The sequence below is a fragment of the Natrix helvetica genome (genome assembly GCF_964273705.1).
Source record: "Natrix helvetica genome assembly, chromosome: 11".
NCBI classification, from domain to species: Eukaryota; Metazoa; Chordata; class Lepidosauria; order Squamata; family Natricidae; genus Natrix; species Natrix helvetica.
The window spans coordinates 20,167,778-20,186,852 of NC_138562.1; the positions used below are offsets into that span (position 1 = coordinate 20,167,778).

General features: G+C 44.9%; 1 protein-coding gene across 4 annotated transcripts in view; it reads right to left on the reverse strand.

The window, feature by feature from the left end:
- The window catches only part of ATP11C (ATPase phospholipid transporting 11C (ATP11C blood group)), a 56,560-nt gene that overhangs the window by 11,040 nt on the left and 26,445 nt on the right, over positions 1-19,075 (reverse strand). For all 4 annotated transcript variants that reach the window (XM_081963773.1, XM_081963772.1, XM_081963774.1 and 1 more), the window contains exons 8-27: positions 18,931-18,981; positions 18,356-18,420; positions 17,912-17,993; positions 16,710-16,860; positions 16,410-16,607; positions 15,581-15,721; positions 14,244-14,401; positions 12,173-12,244; positions 10,761-10,834; positions 9,872-9,975; positions 9,266-9,447; positions 7,809-8,060; positions 6,612-6,786; positions 6,267-6,369; positions 5,707-5,852; positions 4,936-4,995; positions 2,757-2,884; positions 1,958-2,093; positions 1,600-1,665; positions 759-862 (exon numbers count right to left, since the gene is read on the reverse strand). In XM_081963773.1, coding sequence (XP_081819899.1) covers positions 759-862; positions 1,600-1,665; positions 1,958-2,093; positions 2,757-2,884; positions 4,936-4,995; positions 5,707-5,852; positions 6,267-6,369; positions 6,612-6,786; positions 7,809-8,060; positions 9,266-9,447; positions 9,872-9,975; positions 10,761-10,834; positions 12,173-12,244; positions 14,244-14,401; positions 15,581-15,721; positions 16,410-16,607; positions 16,710-16,860; positions 17,912-17,993; positions 18,356-18,420; positions 18,931-18,981 — 2,448 coding nt within the window. The remainder of the gene's footprint in view (positions 1-758; positions 863-1,599; positions 1,666-1,957; positions 2,094-2,756; positions 2,885-4,935; positions 4,996-5,706; positions 5,853-6,266; positions 6,370-6,611; positions 6,787-7,808; positions 8,061-9,265; positions 9,448-9,871; positions 9,976-10,760; positions 10,835-12,172; positions 12,245-14,243; positions 14,402-15,580; positions 15,722-16,409; positions 16,608-16,709; positions 16,861-17,911; positions 17,994-18,355; positions 18,421-18,930; positions 18,982-19,075) is intronic.

The following is a 19,075-nucleotide window of genomic DNA, read 5'->3' on the forward strand; positions in this document are numbered from 1 at the left end:
TAAGAGACCCTCCCTAGTTTTTCAGGCTGTAAAAGAGGTGGCGGGAACATAGCCGCAGATTCTGTACTCTGGTTTTACATTAAAGTAGAATTCGCTCATCTGGTTGGGATGTTTCTCTTGTGGGCCCCATGAAGATGACACATTCCCCCAGCCCAACCTTCTAAGATGGTCATCTCTGAAGACATTTCAATTTGGAGGTCATTTTTGAGGAGGAAAGAAAAACGGTCACCTCCAACATTTCTTCTAAATCCCAGAGATAAGTTTCCCCTCACACATATGTTCTAGTCGTTCCTGACTCCAGGGGGCGCTGCTCATCTCCGTTTCAAAGCCGAAGAGCCAGTGCTGTCCAAAGACGTCTCCGTGGTCATGTGGCCGGCAGGACTCAACACCGAAGGCGCACGGAACACCGTTACCTTCCCACCGAAAGTGGTTCCCCATTTTTTATTTGCATTTTTACGCCCTTTCGAACTGCTAGGTTGGCAGAAGCTGGGACAAGTCACGGGAGCTCACTCCGTTATGCGGCGCTAGGGATTCGAACTGCCAAACTGCCGACCTTTCTGATCCACAAGCTCAGCGTTTTAGCCACTGAGCCACCGCGTCCCCCAATAAACCCCAGAGATAGTTTATGCTTATTAAAGTCAGGGTGCCCATCTGTTTCGAAGTGACTTTGGCTTAAAGTTTAGGACTCTGCAGAGGAGTTGTGCAAAGGGACCCCCTCGTGCTGTGTTGGGGAAACTGTGAAGTCTTGGCATGCTTACCAAATGATGCCTCCCCAGAAGAAGGAGAAAAAGACGTAGAAAATTAAGGAGCCCCAGATGACAAAATGGTTCATCCATGTCCAGAACCGAGTGTCTAATGCCAGCTATGAATAAAAGAAAGAGACAAGAAATTCAACATTAGAATAGAATAACAAAGTTGGAAGGGACCTTGGAGGTCTTCTAGTCCAACCCCCTGCTTAGGCAGGAAACCGTCTGCCTTTCCAGACAAATGGTTGTCCAGTCTCTTCTTAAAAACTTCCAGTATTGGAGCATTCACAACTAAAAATAAGAGAAGAATAGAGTTGGAAGGGATCTTGGAGGTCTTCTAATCCAACCTCCTGCTCAAGCACAAAATTCTATACCATTTCAGAGAAATGGTTGTCCCATCTCTTCTTAAAAATTTCCAGTGTTTGGGAATTCATAACTTCTGGAGGCAACTTCTGTTCCACTGATTAATTGTCCTCACTGTCAGGAAATTTCTCCTTAGTTTTAGGTTGCTTCTCTCCTGGATTAGTTTCCACCCATTGCTTCTTGTCCTGCCCTCAGGTGCTTTGGAGAATAGCTTGACTCCCTCTTCTTTGGGGCAGCCTCTAATTCCTATCTCAAATTCATATTGCGCTGATTTTTATTGATCCTAATCAAAACCACCACCACTTCCAATCTGGTCCCTTCAAGATGAGTTGGCTGTTCCTGTCACCTAGTTGGCCTTGCGGGCAGGTGTCACTCAGATCAGGGCAAGCACTTAATCTCACCAAGATCTATAATATCAGATGCAGCCTGTCAAAAGTGAGTATTTTTAAGAATAATAATAATAATAAAAAAGAAGAAGAAGAAAGCTAACCTTTAGTGTGACTGTGAAGACCAAGACAGTGAAAACCATTGTCCCAAACGTCCAAAGTCCTGCCATCTGAAAAACACAATGACAAAACTTGCAATTAAAAAATACTGCTGGATACTGCCTGGAAGACAACAGTGCCTGTTAAAATAAATACAGGTTAAAATAAACCCATTTTGTGTGTTTGTAAGATGCAGCCACAAGGATCATTTGGCTGGGTGATTCCTCCTTTAGAGAAGCATCAAAGAGACAGAGGTGACATGATAGCCTTTGCTGCTGCATAAAAACACACACACACACCGAAGCGCGCACACAAATGCACACCAGTCGCTATTGCAAAGGATTAGGTCTTTTCAGGCCTCACCTTTCCGTTGTCCTCGATAGAGGCAGATTGAAAAAGGAAATAAGCACCGAAAAAAAAGACGCAGCCGTCAAAAAGGCCCAGGAAGGTCCAGTAGACAAAAGGTTTCAACTGGAGCATGGCGTTGTCGGAAACATTCCTACCGAGAAAAACACAAATTTTGGACCTCAAATACAGGCCAGGACATCAGAAATGCAAGCTGCATCCAGAAAAAAAAGACTTCAAATGGAGAAATGAAGCAGACCAGAAAGACCTTGAGCAAAGGGTTCAGTGAAATAAGACCAAATCCCCACTTTGGAACTCTCTCCTTACCTGCAAGATTGACAGGAGGAGGAGGAGGAGGAGGAGGAGGAGGAGGAGGAGGAGGAGGAGGAGGAGGAGGAGAAGGAGAAGGAGAAGGAGAAGGAGAAGGAGAAGGAGAAGGAGAAGGAGAAGGAGAAGGAGAAGGAGAAGGAGAAGGAGAAGGAGAAGGAGAAGGAGAAGGAGAAGGAGAAGGAGAAGGAGAAGGAGAAGGAGAAGGAGAAGGAGAAGGAGAAGGAGAAGGAGAAGGAGAAGGAGAAGGAGAAGGAGAAGGAGAAGGAGAAGGAGAAGGAGAAGGAGAAGGAGAAGGAGAAGGAGAAGGAGAAGGAGAAGGAGAAGGAGAAGGAGAAGGAGAAGGAGAAGGAGAAGGAGAAGAAGAAGAAGAAGAAGAAGAAGAAGAAGAAGAAGAAGAAGAAGAAGAAGAAGAAGAAGAAGAAGAAGAAGAAGAAGAAGAAGAAGAAGAAGAAGAAGAAGAAAATCATCATCATCATCTCATACTCACAGATACAACTTTGGGAAAGTCATCAGTACATCAATAGGGACATGCTGTTCCAGGAGACTGTAGGCCACGATTGGCAGAGAGGTGAAGCAGATGTTGAACATAGTCAGGTAAGCTGCATCATAGAGAGGCTGGAGGGAGAAAGAGGAGGAGTTGAGCAGAAGATCATTTTCTGTGGTTGATTTAAGACTTTGCTCTCACCCAGATCCAAGGTGGTCAAATAAGTATGGGAATATAGTTATTTGACCATCCTGTCTTCCAATTAGTATTGAACAAGTGTGTGTGTGTGTGTGTGTGTGTGTGTGTGTGTGTGTAATCAGATTTATTGAATAAAGGATGATAAGGCCCATTCATGGTTTCTTGAAATCTCCAGGGCAAAAAGGTGTGAGAAAAATACAAAAGTTGTCTCCAACACATACACTCATTTCTTAGCATAGACACACACACACAACGATTCATCAGCAACGTCACATCTTGACTCTTGTGACGGTTATTTTTGTTTTGGGCAAAACGCCTTGAAACTTTTTGAGGAATGAGTCAAAGCAACCAAAGCAAATTGGGTTTGCATTGTTCCGTCCCACTTGCAACGTCTCGAGACCTGGAAAGACAAAACCAATTCCCTCTTGTTGAGTCCAGCTGGACCAAACACGCCAGGACACGACCCGGTGGAGCTGTTGGCTCATTATTTCCATCTGTTGGCTCATTATTTCCTCCCGAATGAGAGTCTTCTGCAACAATGGCTCTCGTTGGCAAGCCCTGGCTAATGAGGCAGCTCCAGTGGGCCTCACCTAAGGGGGACAATCGGGCAGGCAGGAGGAGGAGGACTCCTTCTGGGTGAAAGGAGCCAAAAAGTGAAGCCTTCCAGGGCAGCTGCAGGCCACTTCCACCATCCAAGGACGATGGGGACAGCTGCAAAATGAAACGGCGGTGGCTTGCTCGTTCAGGAAACAATAGTTCAAACCTGGATTCACTCGGGCTTCCCCCCCCCCATATACACACAACGGCCCCCGTTCATCCGTTCACACCTGCCCTTTGCAGGAGAGTCAGTTCAATGCAGAAGTGGTTTGGGTTGAAAGGGGATTCTTTTGTTACTGGTGTGTGTGTGTGTGTGTGTGTGTGTGCCTTTTTTCTCCAAAAGGAGAGAGGGTGGGAGGGCAGAGAGAGAGAGGGAGGTTGACAGCAGCTGCATTTTTGCAGGACAAAGAGGGAGGCTGAAGGACCACCTTCTCTGGGCTTGGCAAGAGGAACCATTAAAAAAAAAGAGACAAAATGAAAGGCGTGATTCATACAACTGGAGAGAGCTGCTTCTCCCAGTCGTCCAAACTGGGAAGGGATACAGACTGGCTCTCCTTCTCAAAATTAACACCAAGTCCCCGAAGGGAACAAGAATTTTGTCGCCCCAAATTACAGGTGGCCCTTGATTGATGGTCACTATTGATCCTGGAATTTTGGTTGTTAAAGTTGTTGCAATTGTGGAATCCCCGTGTGACCGGGCACGATCTTATAACTGTTTTAAGACGGTTGTTAAATGAATCCAGTGAAGGGAAGGACCAGGGGAGGCATGATAGCAGTGTTGAGGGGCTGCCATAGAGCAGAGGGGATCAAGCTATTCTCCAAGGCACCTGAAGGAACAATGGGTGGAAACTGACCAAGGAGAGATTCAACCTGGAAATAAGGAGGAACTTTCTGACAGTGAGAACCATCAACCCATGGAACGGAAGTTGCCTTCGGAAGTCATGGGAGCTCCATCTGGAGGCTTTCAAGAAGAGACTGGACTGCCACCTGTCAGAAATGGTGTAGGGTCTCCTGCTTGAGCAGGATTAGATGACCTACAAGGTCCCCTTCCAACTGTTAATCTATTAATCGATTGATGAATCATGTGGTAAGTGATCCATCTCATTGTCAAGTCCAAATCCGGCTTATGAAATGGGCATCCATGGCATGGGAAAATGGCAAAACAGGTTGCACAACGTGATCACATCACCATGAGACGCTGCAGCCAGTCGTAAATGCAAGACGGCTGCCCAGCTCCTAAAATGTGATTGTGTGAACGGAGGGGTAGTACAGCCTTTGTAGCTTCTACGATGGGATGTGACAAAAAAATTACTTTGGCCCTAGTTTCTTTGAACAATCATTAAGCAGCTGGCTTTGATACACAACGTCAATAACGACATACACCTACCTGTTGTGAAAAGCCACAGAAAAACTGATACAAAAACTGTGGGAAAATGAAGCAAAGGTTCTAAAATAAATGGGGGAGGGGGAGGAAAGAGAGAGAGAGAGAAAAAAAAACGTGTTAGTAAGAAAACCAGATGATGTAAATCAGATGGTCTTGTTGCATTTTGCAACTGAGAGTCAGAAGCCTTTAAATATATATTCTATCCCACTTTGGCTGTGAATTCCCATCAAATTGGCATGATGGCGGATGGTGCTTAGGTTTTTAGGTAAACCATTTCTCAATTCTCTTCATTTGTTATTCTTTACTAGGTCATCTTTTGCATTGGACTTTTCTCTATGTACCTTTTGTGGAGTAGAGTAGAGTAGAATGGAGAATAAAACAAGTAGAGAAGAGAAGAGAGAATGGAGAATGAATAGAGAACAGAACAGAGAACAGAGAAGAGAGACTAGAAATAGTCCTCAAGTTATGACTGCAATGGAGTCTGCTAAGCAACTGGTCCTAAGTTAAGGACTACCTGTGGAATGGAGTAACTGAACATCAATGTGATGTACGGAAAGGGTGGGTCTTGCACTCCATCCTTCTGTCCACCATCATTCCCATTTTGCCCCCTCCCCCAAGGACATTGCTGGTTCTGCCCCCTCCTCCCAAGAGTGTTTTGCTTCCCCACTAACCTTCTGCTGAGCATCCCCACCCCCCAAGGACTGGCAATGGCATAGTCCCACCCACCTGCCTTCTCCTTACCCCCCCCCCCCACCAATTGGTCATTCCCTTTACCTTATAGAAGAAATACTGTACAAGGTGGGATATTCGGACATAATACAAATGCCCGTGAGCCAAGAGAAGTCTTTTCAAGTGTTTAAACTTGGGGATGGCATAGTCGCTGTTCCGGGCAGCTTGGCGTCCCTCTTTTCCCTTGATACCTGGACGAGGAGAAGAATGGAGCAGGGTCAACCTTGCACATCAGAGGCCTCAATATCCGGATCAACCAGATGTTTATAAAAGCTCTCTCAGCCTGGCTCCTGTATGTCGTGGAGCTCATGTGTGCTGGTTTCTTTGACCTGGGGTCTCCAAATGTGGCAGCTTTAAGACTTATAGACTTCAACTCCCAGAATTCCCCAGCCAGATATGAATGATAGAGTTGGAAGGGACCAGAAGGGTCACCTAGTCCAGTGTTTCTCAACCTAGGCGACTTTTAAGACTTCTGGACTTCAAGTCCCAGAATTCTGGGAGTTGGAGTCCACAACTCGTAAAGTTGCCATGTTTGGACACTCCTGCTTTTGACCAACACACTCCCAGAGGGAGAAGATCCCATTGTGGGTTGAAGCATCCCTTACCGATGCCCACGTGAGCTTCCAAAATCATGCTGACATCATTGGCGCCATCTCCAACAGCCAGCGTGATGGGACTGCCTTTGGAATTCTTCACCATGCGGACGATCTACGGGAGAGAGATGGATGGTTGATCAGGATAGGTTGGTTGAGATATTCCTCACCCAACGTTGAGCGGGCTTCCCGAGGACTGCACCACCCTGAACACCAAACTCAAGAACAGACCAGATATTTATGGTCATTGGCTTCCCAAAAGAGGTGTCTTCCAGAATTCACACTGAAGAAGGGATGTCTCCTTGCAAGGTTCTGTTGGGACAGGAAGGTGTCCACTTACAGAGGACATCAACGCACCTGAGCCTTTTGCAATGGGGCCATCCGGCAGCACAAGACAGCGGTGCACTTCAGGCAGATCTGAAGGAAGATGTTCTTGTAATGGGAAAAGTTGGAATCCTGTGAAGGGTTCAGGATCAGGGAAAGGGTCGCCCCGTCAATGACCAGTCCATAGTCGTAACTGGATACCCAGTTTCTGAAACAGAGAAAAGTGACTTGTTGGCTAGAGACCTTAATAGAACCCCAGCTGTAGTCAGAAGAGCCAAGGAGGAAAAATTGAGGATAAGTGAAACTCCAGGAGTAGCAACCCTTCTATTCTTCTGGCTGTTTTAATTTCTTTAAGAGTCAGATGTGTAGGAAAGTATGTTTTATGCACTACTTAAGTGGGTTACCCTTCTTTAGCTGAGAAGGAAGAGAAGAGATGGAAAAATAGCAACTCAGGATTCTCTGCAAGGAAGACATCCAGACAGAAAGACAAGAAGATCTCAAGATATCAAGCAACATGTTTGAAAGGGACCAAGGCAGGTCCAACTGTGATCAGCTCCTACAACAGAAGTGGATGCACTAGGAACCACGTCATCTCCAAATACCTCAGGCCACAAAAGACCATCCCCTCATGGATGTGTCTCCTCTCTCTCTTGACCCATCTCCTAATCCTTCACATCAGTGTGTCTCAACCTTAAGAATTTTAAGAGGTGTGTGTGTCAATGGTCCAACTGGTGAACTCAAAAGAAGGAAACATTCTCGGGATCTTTGAATTCCCCAAAGTATAACTTTATTGGACACACCATTTCGGAACTGCAGAAGCAAAACCAGCTCTGGTTTTCTCATGTAAACTCTCACTTAAACAATAGATGCCCTTCCTCCTAGATGTTCCCATTGTCCAATTATAAATCTTCCTTTTGTTATGGGAACAGTCCATGTCTCCATCTAACATCTGCAGTGGTGACCTTGGGGGAGGTTCAGGCTTTTGCACTCCATAGACAAAATCTTAGAATTCCATTTCCCCACTCCATCCTCCCATATGAATGGCAAGTTGAAGAGCGATAGTAGCTCAGTAGTAGTAAAGCGATTCAATCTTGACAGTGTGGACTTCAATTCCCAGAATTCCCCAGCCTGCACCCATGGCTGAGGAACTCTGGGAGTTGAAGTCCACACCTCTTAAACTTGCCAAGGTTGAGAAACAGTGCTTCAGTAACTGCTTAGGGTCCCACTCACTTCTTCCCTTGGGGTGCGTCGATCACCAATTTTTTGTGGTAGTCTACAAGCAGTTCATGAAGCTGCTCCATTTTTCTGTCACTTTCCTCCACCGTTTTTGCTGTCAGTAGCAGCAGCTCCGTATTGGTCTGGAAGAGGCGACTCGCGTAACAGGTGGCTTGAGCTGTCTCCAGCTTGTCCCCCGTCAGCACCCAGATCTTCATGCCTGCAGCGTGGAGGGCTTCAATGGTTTCAGCTGCAAAATCCTGGAGTCTGTGAGGAAATGGATGGAAATGACTCAAAGCTCCCCCCCCTCAAATGATAAATCACTGGGTTTCTTTTTAGGAAAGGGGTCCTTCAGAACATGTGTGCAGCAAGGAAACAGTTGAGCTATGTACACCCACTCACTGAGGACAGCAAAGACAAGAAAAACTTGTAGAAGAATTCTAATCTGGACCACTGCAAAACTAAAAGTGGGTTTTCTCCATCCACTTCTCCAGTTCATAATTTAAGAGGGATTTTTTTCCAAATTTTGGAGACTTATTTGTCAAGTTGGTCTTCCCTCATCTGATATTCTGATCTAGAAGTCCCGTCTTCTGTAGATAGCTTAGGCCCTTAAGACAACTATGACCTGAATATCTGAGAATCTCCATAGACACCCATCACCAATTGTTACTCCATTTCTAGTCAGTCTATTCTGAGTCACTGGTGATTGGCCTCAAGTGTGACACATATAATAGACAAGGTGGTGAGTTTTCTCCTATGGCTTTGGAGCTGCTCCCCTCCCCCGACCCCTGTATGTCATCCACCAGTCGGAAAAATATCCCTAGTTAGGGCACTGTAGCAGAAATGAGGAGAATATTAGTCAGAAATATGTCTTAAAAGCAGCACTTTAATTATGTGTTAATTAGGAACGTTGGAGGTCTTCTGTCTAACCCACTGCTCAGGCAGGAAATCCTATACCATTTCAGACAAATGGTTGTCCAATCTCCTCTTAAAGACTTCCAGTGTTGGGGCATTCACAACTTCTGGAGGCAACTTCTGTTCCACTGATTAATTGTTCTCACTGTCAGGAAATTTCTCCTCAGTTCTAAGTTGCTTCTCTCCTTGATCAGTTTCCACCCATTGCTTCTTGTCCTACCCTCAGGTGCTTTGGAGAATAGCTTGACTCCCTCTTCTTTGTGGCAACCCCTGAGATATTGGAAGACTGCTATCATGTCTCCCTAGTCCTTCTTTTCATTAAATTAGAATATCAGTTCCTGCAACCGTTCTTCATATGTTTTAGTCTACAAAATGGTCTACAAAGCATGCCCTTACTCATGGGCTAATAAACTGGCAAATTAAATGTTCCCCACTTGAAGAGAAGAATCTGGGCACACCATACCACCATCTGATTAAAGCTGCTGATTAAAATATGTTGTGATTTCAGCTGCCTTGGAAGGCACAATGGGTTATCTGAACTAGCCAGTGGGGCTTACTTGTCTTCTACAGCAGTGGAGCCAATCAGATGCATGTCCTTCTCAATATCATCAAAGACCTTGGCCATCCTGGCTTCCCGGTTGTGTAGGGCCACGGTGGCTTCCTTAATCTGGCCCTCTAGAACCTTGTAGACCGCAGCAGGGATTTCTTTGTAGGCCACGCAGAGGGTCCGATATCCATCCTGAGAGACAGCAAACAGAAGAGGTTGTCCCTGAAGCCAAGTCATTCCAGGAGAGAAGCACCCAAAACCATTCTGAAGTACAGCCCATGTATGGTGGCTTTTCAAAGCTGGTTGGGACTGCCACTTACTAAGATGACATGATGATGATGCAGAGAGTACCCTGGATTGGTCTTATCCATGGCCAGGGCCAATCTCAGAAGGCTTTTGCTCTCTTAATTTTAAAATATGCCTTTTTGAAAGAAGGAAAGAAGAAAGGAAGGAAGGAGAAGAGGAGGAGGAGGAGGAGGAGGAGGAGGAGGAGGAGAAAGAAAAGAAGGAGGAGAAGGAGAAGGAAAAGGGATCCATCAATTTCTTTCCTTGTGGTTTAAGTTGAAGATGATGGAAACCTGAACATCTACAGCCCCAGCAGGTCTGAAGGACTTACTATTGCATTCTGTTCCACATGGGCTTTTGTCTTTTGTGACTCAGCCACTGGGACCCTTGGGAAAATAGAAGAATCCGCTCCTTTGCAAAACAGGTATATTTTTCCTAAAAGACAGGGAAACAGAACGTTTTGATGTTAGTTGAGGTACAAGGGATACATCCACATCTTCGTGTTCCTCAGAGGAAAACAGAGGAGCCAGAAAAGTCCACAAGTCTTAAGGTTGGCAAGTCTGGAGACCCCTGAATTAAGAGTATTGGAGCTTGCTGAAGTCAAGGTTGGAGATATTCTAAGTGGCTCAGAGTTGAAGACTTGATTAAACAAATAGTTATGGCTGATAGGGTCATCAAAAAAAAAAAAACCTTATGCTCCCTTATGCTTACATCCAAAATTCAAATTCAGAATTTAGAATTTTTGGTGAGAGAGAGGTATTGAATCGAACATAGAATAACAGAGTTGGAAGGGACCTCGGAGGTCTTCTAGTCCAACCCCTTGCTCAAGCAGGAAACCCTACACCATTTCAGACAAGTGGCTGTCCAATCTCTTCTTAAAAACCTCCAGTGATGGACCACCCACAACGTCTGAAGGCAGATTAATTATTCTCACCGTCAGAAAGTTTCTCCTTAATTAATTCCAGGTTGGTTCTCTCCTTGATTAGTTTCCATCCCTTGTTTCTTGTCCCGCCTTCTGATACGTTGGACAATAGGTTGATCTGCCCCTCTTCTTTGTGGCAGCCCCTCAAATACTGGAATATTGCTATCATGTCACCCCTAATCCATCTCTTCTCCAGACTACCCAAGGTTCATCCATACGAACATTTCTCCCGGAAGGAGAACGTGGCTAGTTCACTCTCTTCCTCCTTCATCAGAGGACATCCTGGGTTTCTACTCACCATCCGGCATCTTCATGATAACACTCATCCGGCGACGGACGCAGTCAAAATCAAGGACGTTCAGAAGTTCGTATCTTGGTGGGGTTTTTTAAAAGGGAAGAGAAGGAATATTTAGTGGTGAGGAATTGATAAGAAATTCTAACCCCCTCAAACTCAAACAAGAAAAAGGCATGAAGCACATTAAGTTCCAGTGAAGCCGATTTATGATTTATGCCAAATCATAAATATAAAACACAGACATAACTGGAATAATTTTAAACATAAAGGTACGTGTAAATACAAACAAGACTTCTTGCAGAACAAAATTCCACAAACATTCCAGGGAAACCCTATTAAAAAGCTATGTATGCATGTATGTCTTAAGCATTTTTTTTAACCCAGACACTAATTGTTGTGGCTTTTTTTTTAAAAAAGAAAAGGTGTCCCAAATATGGTGAACTCTTCTGGAATTTTATGGATCTCAGCTTCAAAGTATGACACCACAATGAATGAAAAGACTAAAAGCTTCCTTCAAATCTTGAAGGTTTCACCTGAGAACATTGATGTTTTGAGGATGAGAGTACTGCTGATCTCCTATTTGAGCAGAAGTTGGAGTAGAAGACCTCCAAGGTCCCTTCCAACTTTGCTTATTCTGTTATCTGTTGTCATCATTTTTGGATGACCATTATCATCATCATCTCATTTTCCAAGGTTGGACACCCATGGTACCAGATCTCCTGCTTGAGCAGGGGGTTGGAGTCCCAAGGTCCCTTCCAACTCTGTTTATTCTGTTATCTGTTCTCATCATTTTTGGATGATGATGATCACAATCATATTTACTGAGTTGGGAGTCAGGATCCAAAACTTAAGAGGGATGGTGATGGGCCACTTTGCTTCTAAATCCTGCCTAAAGTTTTAGCTTGTGTATCGTGAAAGGATTCATCAGGAAAACATGGATGGAACTCCCAGGTGGACCTGACAGGCCCATCCTTCAACATTCCTTTCTTGCAGAAGCAGAAATGAACGTGAGAAATTTGGGTGTGAAGCTCAACGAACGTGGCTAAATAAATCGTGGGGGGACGGGGACGGGACGACCCAAAATTAAACCAGTCGGTTCAATTCTGGATCCTTTTCTAAACTTAATTCGTGCTCCTGTGACTAGACCAGAGGAGCAGATTGATGACGTAGACCAGTTCTGGTAGCGGAAATTTTGAGTAGTTCGGATAATCGGTAAATACCACCTCTGACTGGCCCCGCTCCCATCTATTCTCTGCCTCCCGAGTCCCAGCTGATTGGGGATTTTGCAGTATCCTTCCCCTGCCATGCCCACCAAACCATGCCACACCCACAGAACCGTCAGTAAAAAAAATTGAATCCCACCATTGGACTATATCCAGCTTCCTTGGAGGAGGCTAACCTGCAAACGCACCTACCTCTCAATTTGTTTTTGGGAATTCTGTACCGCCATGAAGTTATTTTCTTGTCCTAGAAAAGTGAAACCATACCTGTCAATGAACAAAAAGGACAGAATGGCGTTGAAAAAAAAAATCAACGCACACACAGTCACACAGTCACACCTCCATGCATCACACAGGCACACCCTTAAAGTACCAAAAAACAAAACAAAAAACCAATAAAATAAATAAATAAATCAAAACAAAGTAATATAAAAAGATTGCAGAAGAGGGAGATTGACCAGGGAGGTGTTTCAGGTAGGCTCATTCATGGGCGATGGCACGGAGAAGCCAGGAAACACCGCAGCAGCGGGTGCAGAGTTCAAGATCTTTACAAAACTTTCAGCTCTTTTTCCTCTCGCTGGATCGGTTCAAGTTTTTACGTCCTATTTTCACTCGTCCGTGACTTATTCAGTGACCATTCAAACTTGAAACCGTGCTGAAAAGAAGGACTTATAAAACTGGTCCCTGCACTTATAAAACCATCTCAAAGTTCCCACGGTCAGCTGATCAAAATTTGGGGACTTGGCAACTGGCAGGGACTTATGACAGTTTCGTGTCCTAGAGTCACCTGATCACCGTTTCCGACTTTCCCCAGGTGGCTTCCCGCAAGCAAAAGTCAAAGGGGGAGGCCATTCGGTTAACAACGGTGCAATTCGCTTAACAACTTCAGTAGAAAAGGTAAAATTGGGTGCAACTCACTGAACAACCAACTCACTTAGCGACTGAAGTTCTGCTCCCAATTGTGCCTGTAAGTCGATGGTACTTGCATTTTAATTTCAGAAGTCAAAAAAGGAGAGTTTGACCTAGTAGATCAGAAACCGCTTCAAAGTGAGGCATAATTTTAACCTTTCACGCCAAAAGCACAATCAGTACAAGTGACAGACTTCCACTTCCACTTCTCTTGGGAAAACTATCACCCTGCCAGGTGTTAATGGGAGTTCAGCTCTGCATGAGTTTTGCACCAGCACTGAAAGTCCTTGAATCAAACCCAAATCCATCTTCATGGCAGTCTGTTTAATTTTGTTCCTGGCACAAAAACACTCATTGGATAGAATGGATTTGTTTAGCAACCGTGTTCGCGTCACTACCGTGGCGTTCTCTGAAACGACTTCCACAAAAAAGGTCACAGGTGGTTGCGTGACACTCAATTAATGACCACTTTGACATATGTCTATAGTTCTGGGCTCAATTGCGGTTGTAAGTCAAGAACTGTGTGTAAGGTGGGGGCACGGGAGCAGATGTCCCGCTGACTCAATCGTGCAATATATCAAAATTCTCAGCATCCAAAGATGGAATTGGCCATTCACCAACCGTCTGCATGACACTGAAGTGAAACTGGGATTGGGGGATGGGGGGGGGAATGATGTCAGAATATTCATGACTGGCAGAGACATGGTAACAAGGTCAGCCAATGAGGGCCGTTTAGAAACCAAAAGGTTTTTTTGCTGGAGATGGCTTGGAGCCTGGGCGTGGCTTAGGCTCAGCTTAACTGCCCTGCATAGAGGAGGTTCTCTTTGTCTTTATTAAACTCTGAACTCTGAACTGAAAGTAATCTAGCCTGCCTGTGTTTGAACCTGCTTACAGTCTCTACTCTCTACCACGTTCGAAGAATCTGCTCTTGGTGTTGTACATTTACTCATGTGTTATTATGCATATCAAGAAGTTAATGGATCCTGCTGAATCAGTTATCTGTTTGTGTGTGCACGCTTTCTGGATTTGATTTTTGCAACAAACTCTGACAAAAATAGATCCCAATGCTCCATGCATTTTCCAATATACATGGGACTGTATGCCCCAAATATAGAATTCTATGCCTTCTAACCAGCCAGATAAGATAAATGTCTACACTCCGAGGTATTAATGTGACACTACGTTGGAAGAATCTGCTGCTGGTATTGTACATTGATTCATATGTTGTTATGCATATAAAGAAGTTGACAAATCCCACTGAGTCAGTTGTCTGTGTGTGTTTTCTGGATTTGAATTTATGCAACAAACTCTGACAAATAATACAGTGGTGGTGGTGGTGGTGGGGAAATGGCCTTACCTCTGAGCCCCCTGGAGCAAAGCCACTTCATCCGGAGAAGCTGCAACGTAGATTTGGGTCTTGTGGGGCTGCAGTGTCACTGCATCGACTTCGTCCTTTTGCTGGACCTGAACCGTATGGCAGAGACACAATGCTCGAAGGAACAGTTCTTCTTGTTTCTAGAAAGGAGGGCAACCAAGAGAAGAAACTACGTTAAACTGGGAGACTTTCGGGTCCTAGAGTCCAAGGTGGCTTCCAAGTTAGGTTTCACTCCAGCGGTCCAACCAGTTCGGACATAAGCTTCACCAAATCACAAAACAGACTCCTTGTCCCCCCGCTTTTTATTTGGCTAAGGTGAATTCCTAACATTCACATCAAGCAGTCTTTCAAGGGTGAATTGCAAACACAGACCTCATCAGGCTTGGAGAGCTGCCAGGTCAATAGCCTCCAGACACAATGCTGTACAATGAAATACTTGGCAAGGAGTCTTTGTGAGGCATGAATTCAGATAAGCAAATCTTCACCCTAATAAACAAACTAATTGTCTCCTGCAACACCACTCTACTTTTGCTTCTCTTTATTTCCTATGGGAGGAGCCATTCAGCGTCCACCTGTGCCTTTACTCCCGAGTCGACCCCTGTTCCTTAATTGTTCCCTTCTCCTGGCAGCTCTGCACATGCGCACATCAGAAACAGGCTCCAGCTGTTCCTCTGCCCCACTGATCCCCAACTCTGAAGGCAACTGATAACTGTTGGACGGCCTTGGCCCCATCTCTGCCTCCGACACAGAGTCCTCGTCTGAGCCTTCCCCAGACTCCAGGACTGGCCCAGGTTCCTCCCTAACCTCCTCATTGTCTAAGTCTGCCGCCAGCTTTGCTGGCCGCTGGTGTGCCACAACACAACTCTCCCATTTTTTCTCCCCAAGTCAAACCTGAGAGAGAGGAGATACCATGATCATATCCTTCACCCTTGATCTACTGAGACGGACAGTTGGCCATCAACATTCTTAGCCCTGCCATACTGTGTAAAATATTAAACCAGCTTAACTTAAAATTAACTGGATAGAATCTCCCTTCTCCTCAGCCAGGTCAATGGTTAAAACAAGCAGGTATAAATCCAAGGGTGTCAGGGCCTATCTTACAAGGGCTACGGATCTTCAACTTCACAAGAGGCACTCTGCTTCCTTATTGACTAGAGGGTCTCCTGAACATTTGTAGAGATCTAGAGATCTGTGTAGGCCAAGTGGAGGCAGCTATGAATCCCACAAAAAAGGGGGGCAGCTAAAAATCAAAAGAAGCCTTTTGATTTTCTGTTCTCCCAACTTCCAATGCTGGAAATGTGCAAAGGGAAACATTATACCTTGTCTGCTTTTCCTGTAAGCTGCTTTCCATCCACTTGTGAAAAAGTGTCACAGTATCGGTAGCCGTCAATGCTGCACTCAATGAATTCCATGGTGTTTTCCGTTAAAGTCCCCGTTTTATCTGAAAACACATATTCAACCTAGAAGGAAAAAAAAAGACCGTTTCCTGTTTTTAAAACAGATTAGATAGGCACAATTTTATGCCAGAGCATTTGTGGGGTTTTCCCCCCTTCCTAATAGTTACATTTAAGATAAAACAAAGTCAGCAGTAATGTTTGCGCACAGAAGGGAAGTAATAAAAAACAAATTAAGCTGTGCCATTTTTGGTTCCCTTTCCATCTTCCCTTCCTTCTTTTTACATGTTTGTATGTGTATATTGTGTTTCAAGACATGACAAGTCCCGGAGAGGGGCAACACAAATCTTCTTTTTAAATTGGGATTGAAACTGGAGACTAAAACCAAAGACTCACAACTCACAAGCTCCTTTTCTCTAGAGAAAGGTCTCCTTAGGAAGCTCCAAAGATAGCTTCTTTATGGAGAAGAAGCAACGGTAGAAGAGTTCAACCAGATGGACATGCACCATCTGTAAGAGTAGCATTTGCCCTGATCTGATTTAAGAACCATGATTAGTTGGTAACCATGGTTGGTAACAAGAAATCTACAGAATAATAAGAGTTGGAAGAGACTGTGGAGGTCTTCTAATCCAATCCCAATCTATGTTCATTATTGTTTCATAATAACAGACACCACCTGCATTTTCTGCAAGCAACAGACCAGTTAACATTTGCCTCTGTTGGATGGTGGAAAGCCTGGGGAGACCTGACTGACCTGTCCAAGTTCTTCGTTGAGGTCAGAGGTGTTCACCAACGCGCCTTCATCGATATTTTCATCGTACATCTCTTTGTCCCAGGCAATGAAGAAGGAACCTAGAAATTTCTGCATCTCGACGGTCACATACATGGAGACCGGGATAATGAAGTTGAAGAGGACCATGAAGGACAGGAAATCGGTGAACATCTTCAGCAGCTGGAAAGAACATAGATGTACAGCAAGTCTTACTTGACATCAAGCCACCACTGCATGGAACAAGACTGAATGTAGACAAGCAACCCAAGTCAACCGATCTACCTTGAAGGTTTCCCTCTCTCTTTGGGTTTTGAGGTTGTACCAGGGTTCGTCGTGATATGGGACACTCTGCCAGACATATTTCAAAGTAGTACATATGATAGCTTTGCTCACCAGCAGGCATAAGTAGAACAACAGGAATATATTGATTGACCTGGAAAGTCAAACGTTCCAAGAGTTAGGGCGATAACGCTGGTTTCACAAATCATATGCACAATGGGATGAGAGAACTTGCTCCTGGCAATGTTAAAGCCATGTTAAACAGCTTGGCAGATGTTAGACCTAAACCAGGAATGGGCAATGAATTTCCTCAATGGGCCACCTGAGAACCTGAGACTGTTGTGGAGGGCTGAAGCAACACAGCGGTGAAGGTTCGTAGACATACATACAAGTACATACGTAAATTGGAAAAAGCAGTCCATGAGGTCCCTGGGTTGAATTTCAGGAATTACGGGACCCCTGGCCTAAGTCAGTATCCCATCTGTAAATATTAATCCTCTCCTGAAGGTCTGAGGAGGGCACAGAAGAGACCACTGTTCTGACCTAGTCTCTACCAGAGCATGAAGCAGACTCCTTGTCCCGATAAAAAAAACCCTTTTATTAATTTACTGTGAATTCTGCTCCTTCACATCCAGCCAAGTCTTTCAAGGGAGGATTTACAGTCACAGACTTTATCTGGCTTGGAAAGCTGCCAGGACGATAACTGCAGAACTTGGCAAGGAGTCTCGGAGAGTCACGAACCAATGAAGTGAACTAATTGTCTCCTGCAAACTCCACTCCCCTGTCGCTCCTCTTTTATTTCCTCTGGGAGGGGCCATTCATCGTCCCCCGGTGGCCTTCCTCCCAAGTTGACCCCTGTTCTTTAGCTCTTCCCTTCTCCTGGCAGTTCTGGGCATGCACACACTGGGAACAGGCTCCAGCTATTCTTCTGCCCCACTGATGTCTGACTCAGAAGGCAGCTGATAACTGTCAGATGACCCTGGCCCCCTCTCTACCTCCAACACAGGGCCCTCATCAGAGCCTTCCCCAGACTCCAGGACTGGCCCAGGTTCCTCCCCCACCTCTTCACTGCCAGCTCTACTGGTGGGCCACAACAACCACAACGTTTTGTACACAACCTAGACTCAAAGAAATGTCTCTTTTGTTTTGCTTTAAACAAATGTTTATAAAGACAAAGAGTGGGGGAAGAAGGCCTGCCAGTTTACTTTTCAACCGCAGAGCGTTTCTGAGTCTTCCCTTGGTAGTTCAATGCCATCTTGGTTTCCATCCCAGTATATACAGCGACTCCTGCAAAACCAGAGGGAGAAACCCCTTAACAATTACCGTGCTAGAAAGACAAAAAAGAGGCAGATCTGCCTTCTCTAGTCCTATTAAGAGGGAGGATTCAGCCGGTTCTCTCCGGTTCGGGTGAACTGGTATCGGCAGCTGCGGGAGGCTCAGCCCACCCGCCCCGACAGAATGCGTCAGTACTGCGCATGCACAGAAGGTGGTGTGTGTGCGTGTACGTGCTCACATTTGCGACCCCTTTAGGGAAGGTAAGTGAATCCCATGGCTGGTCCTACTCCAAAGTAAATCCCAAACGTGCCCAGAATTGTGACTCTCAAGAAAAATCAATGGATGCGAAAGAGAAGCAGGAAAGGCTTGCTCACCGTAAACCTTTGGGGTGTTTTTCAATTTTGCTCCTTTCAGCAAAAGGTTCTCGGGGCCCAACGGCCTAAAAAGGGAGGATCAGAACATTGGTAAGAAGAGAAGCAACTTGGATGAATGGGTGCAAAAATGGATGGAGTTAGCAGAGATGGTTAAACTGACTGCTTTGATTACAGGGAGGGGGGAAAAACCCACAATTACATTTGTTTTAAGTTGGAAACCACTTCTGGACTTTATGCTTGAGGTGTAAGGGGGGAAAGAAATGAAAACGTATTTGGAAAGGTTTGTTGTTATAGAAATAGCTAGTTTATATCACTATGTAACAGTAAAAAAGTTGAGGTTTGATGCTATTATTCTACTGCACCAAAGGGAGTCAGCAGTCCATGCCTTTTCTTTCTTTCTTTTCCCCTTTGTCCTATACTTTCCCCTTCTCTTCTCCTTCCCTTACTTTCCCACTCTTTTCTTTTCTACTTTTTTTAAATGTTATATTATGAACTAATAAAATCCCATTTGCATTAGTTCCATTTGTAACTCATTAGTTACCAGACATTAAATCCCATCAAGCGAAGGAACCCACCTGGCTAATGGCTCTGGCTCATCGGTGTAGATGTTAATTCTGCCCACAAACCTGTTGGGACATGCACAGAGACGGATGTCAACGGCTCGTGTTTGCTTTGCGAGTTACAGCAATTTAAATTTAAAGGAAGGAAGTGGGGAGAGGA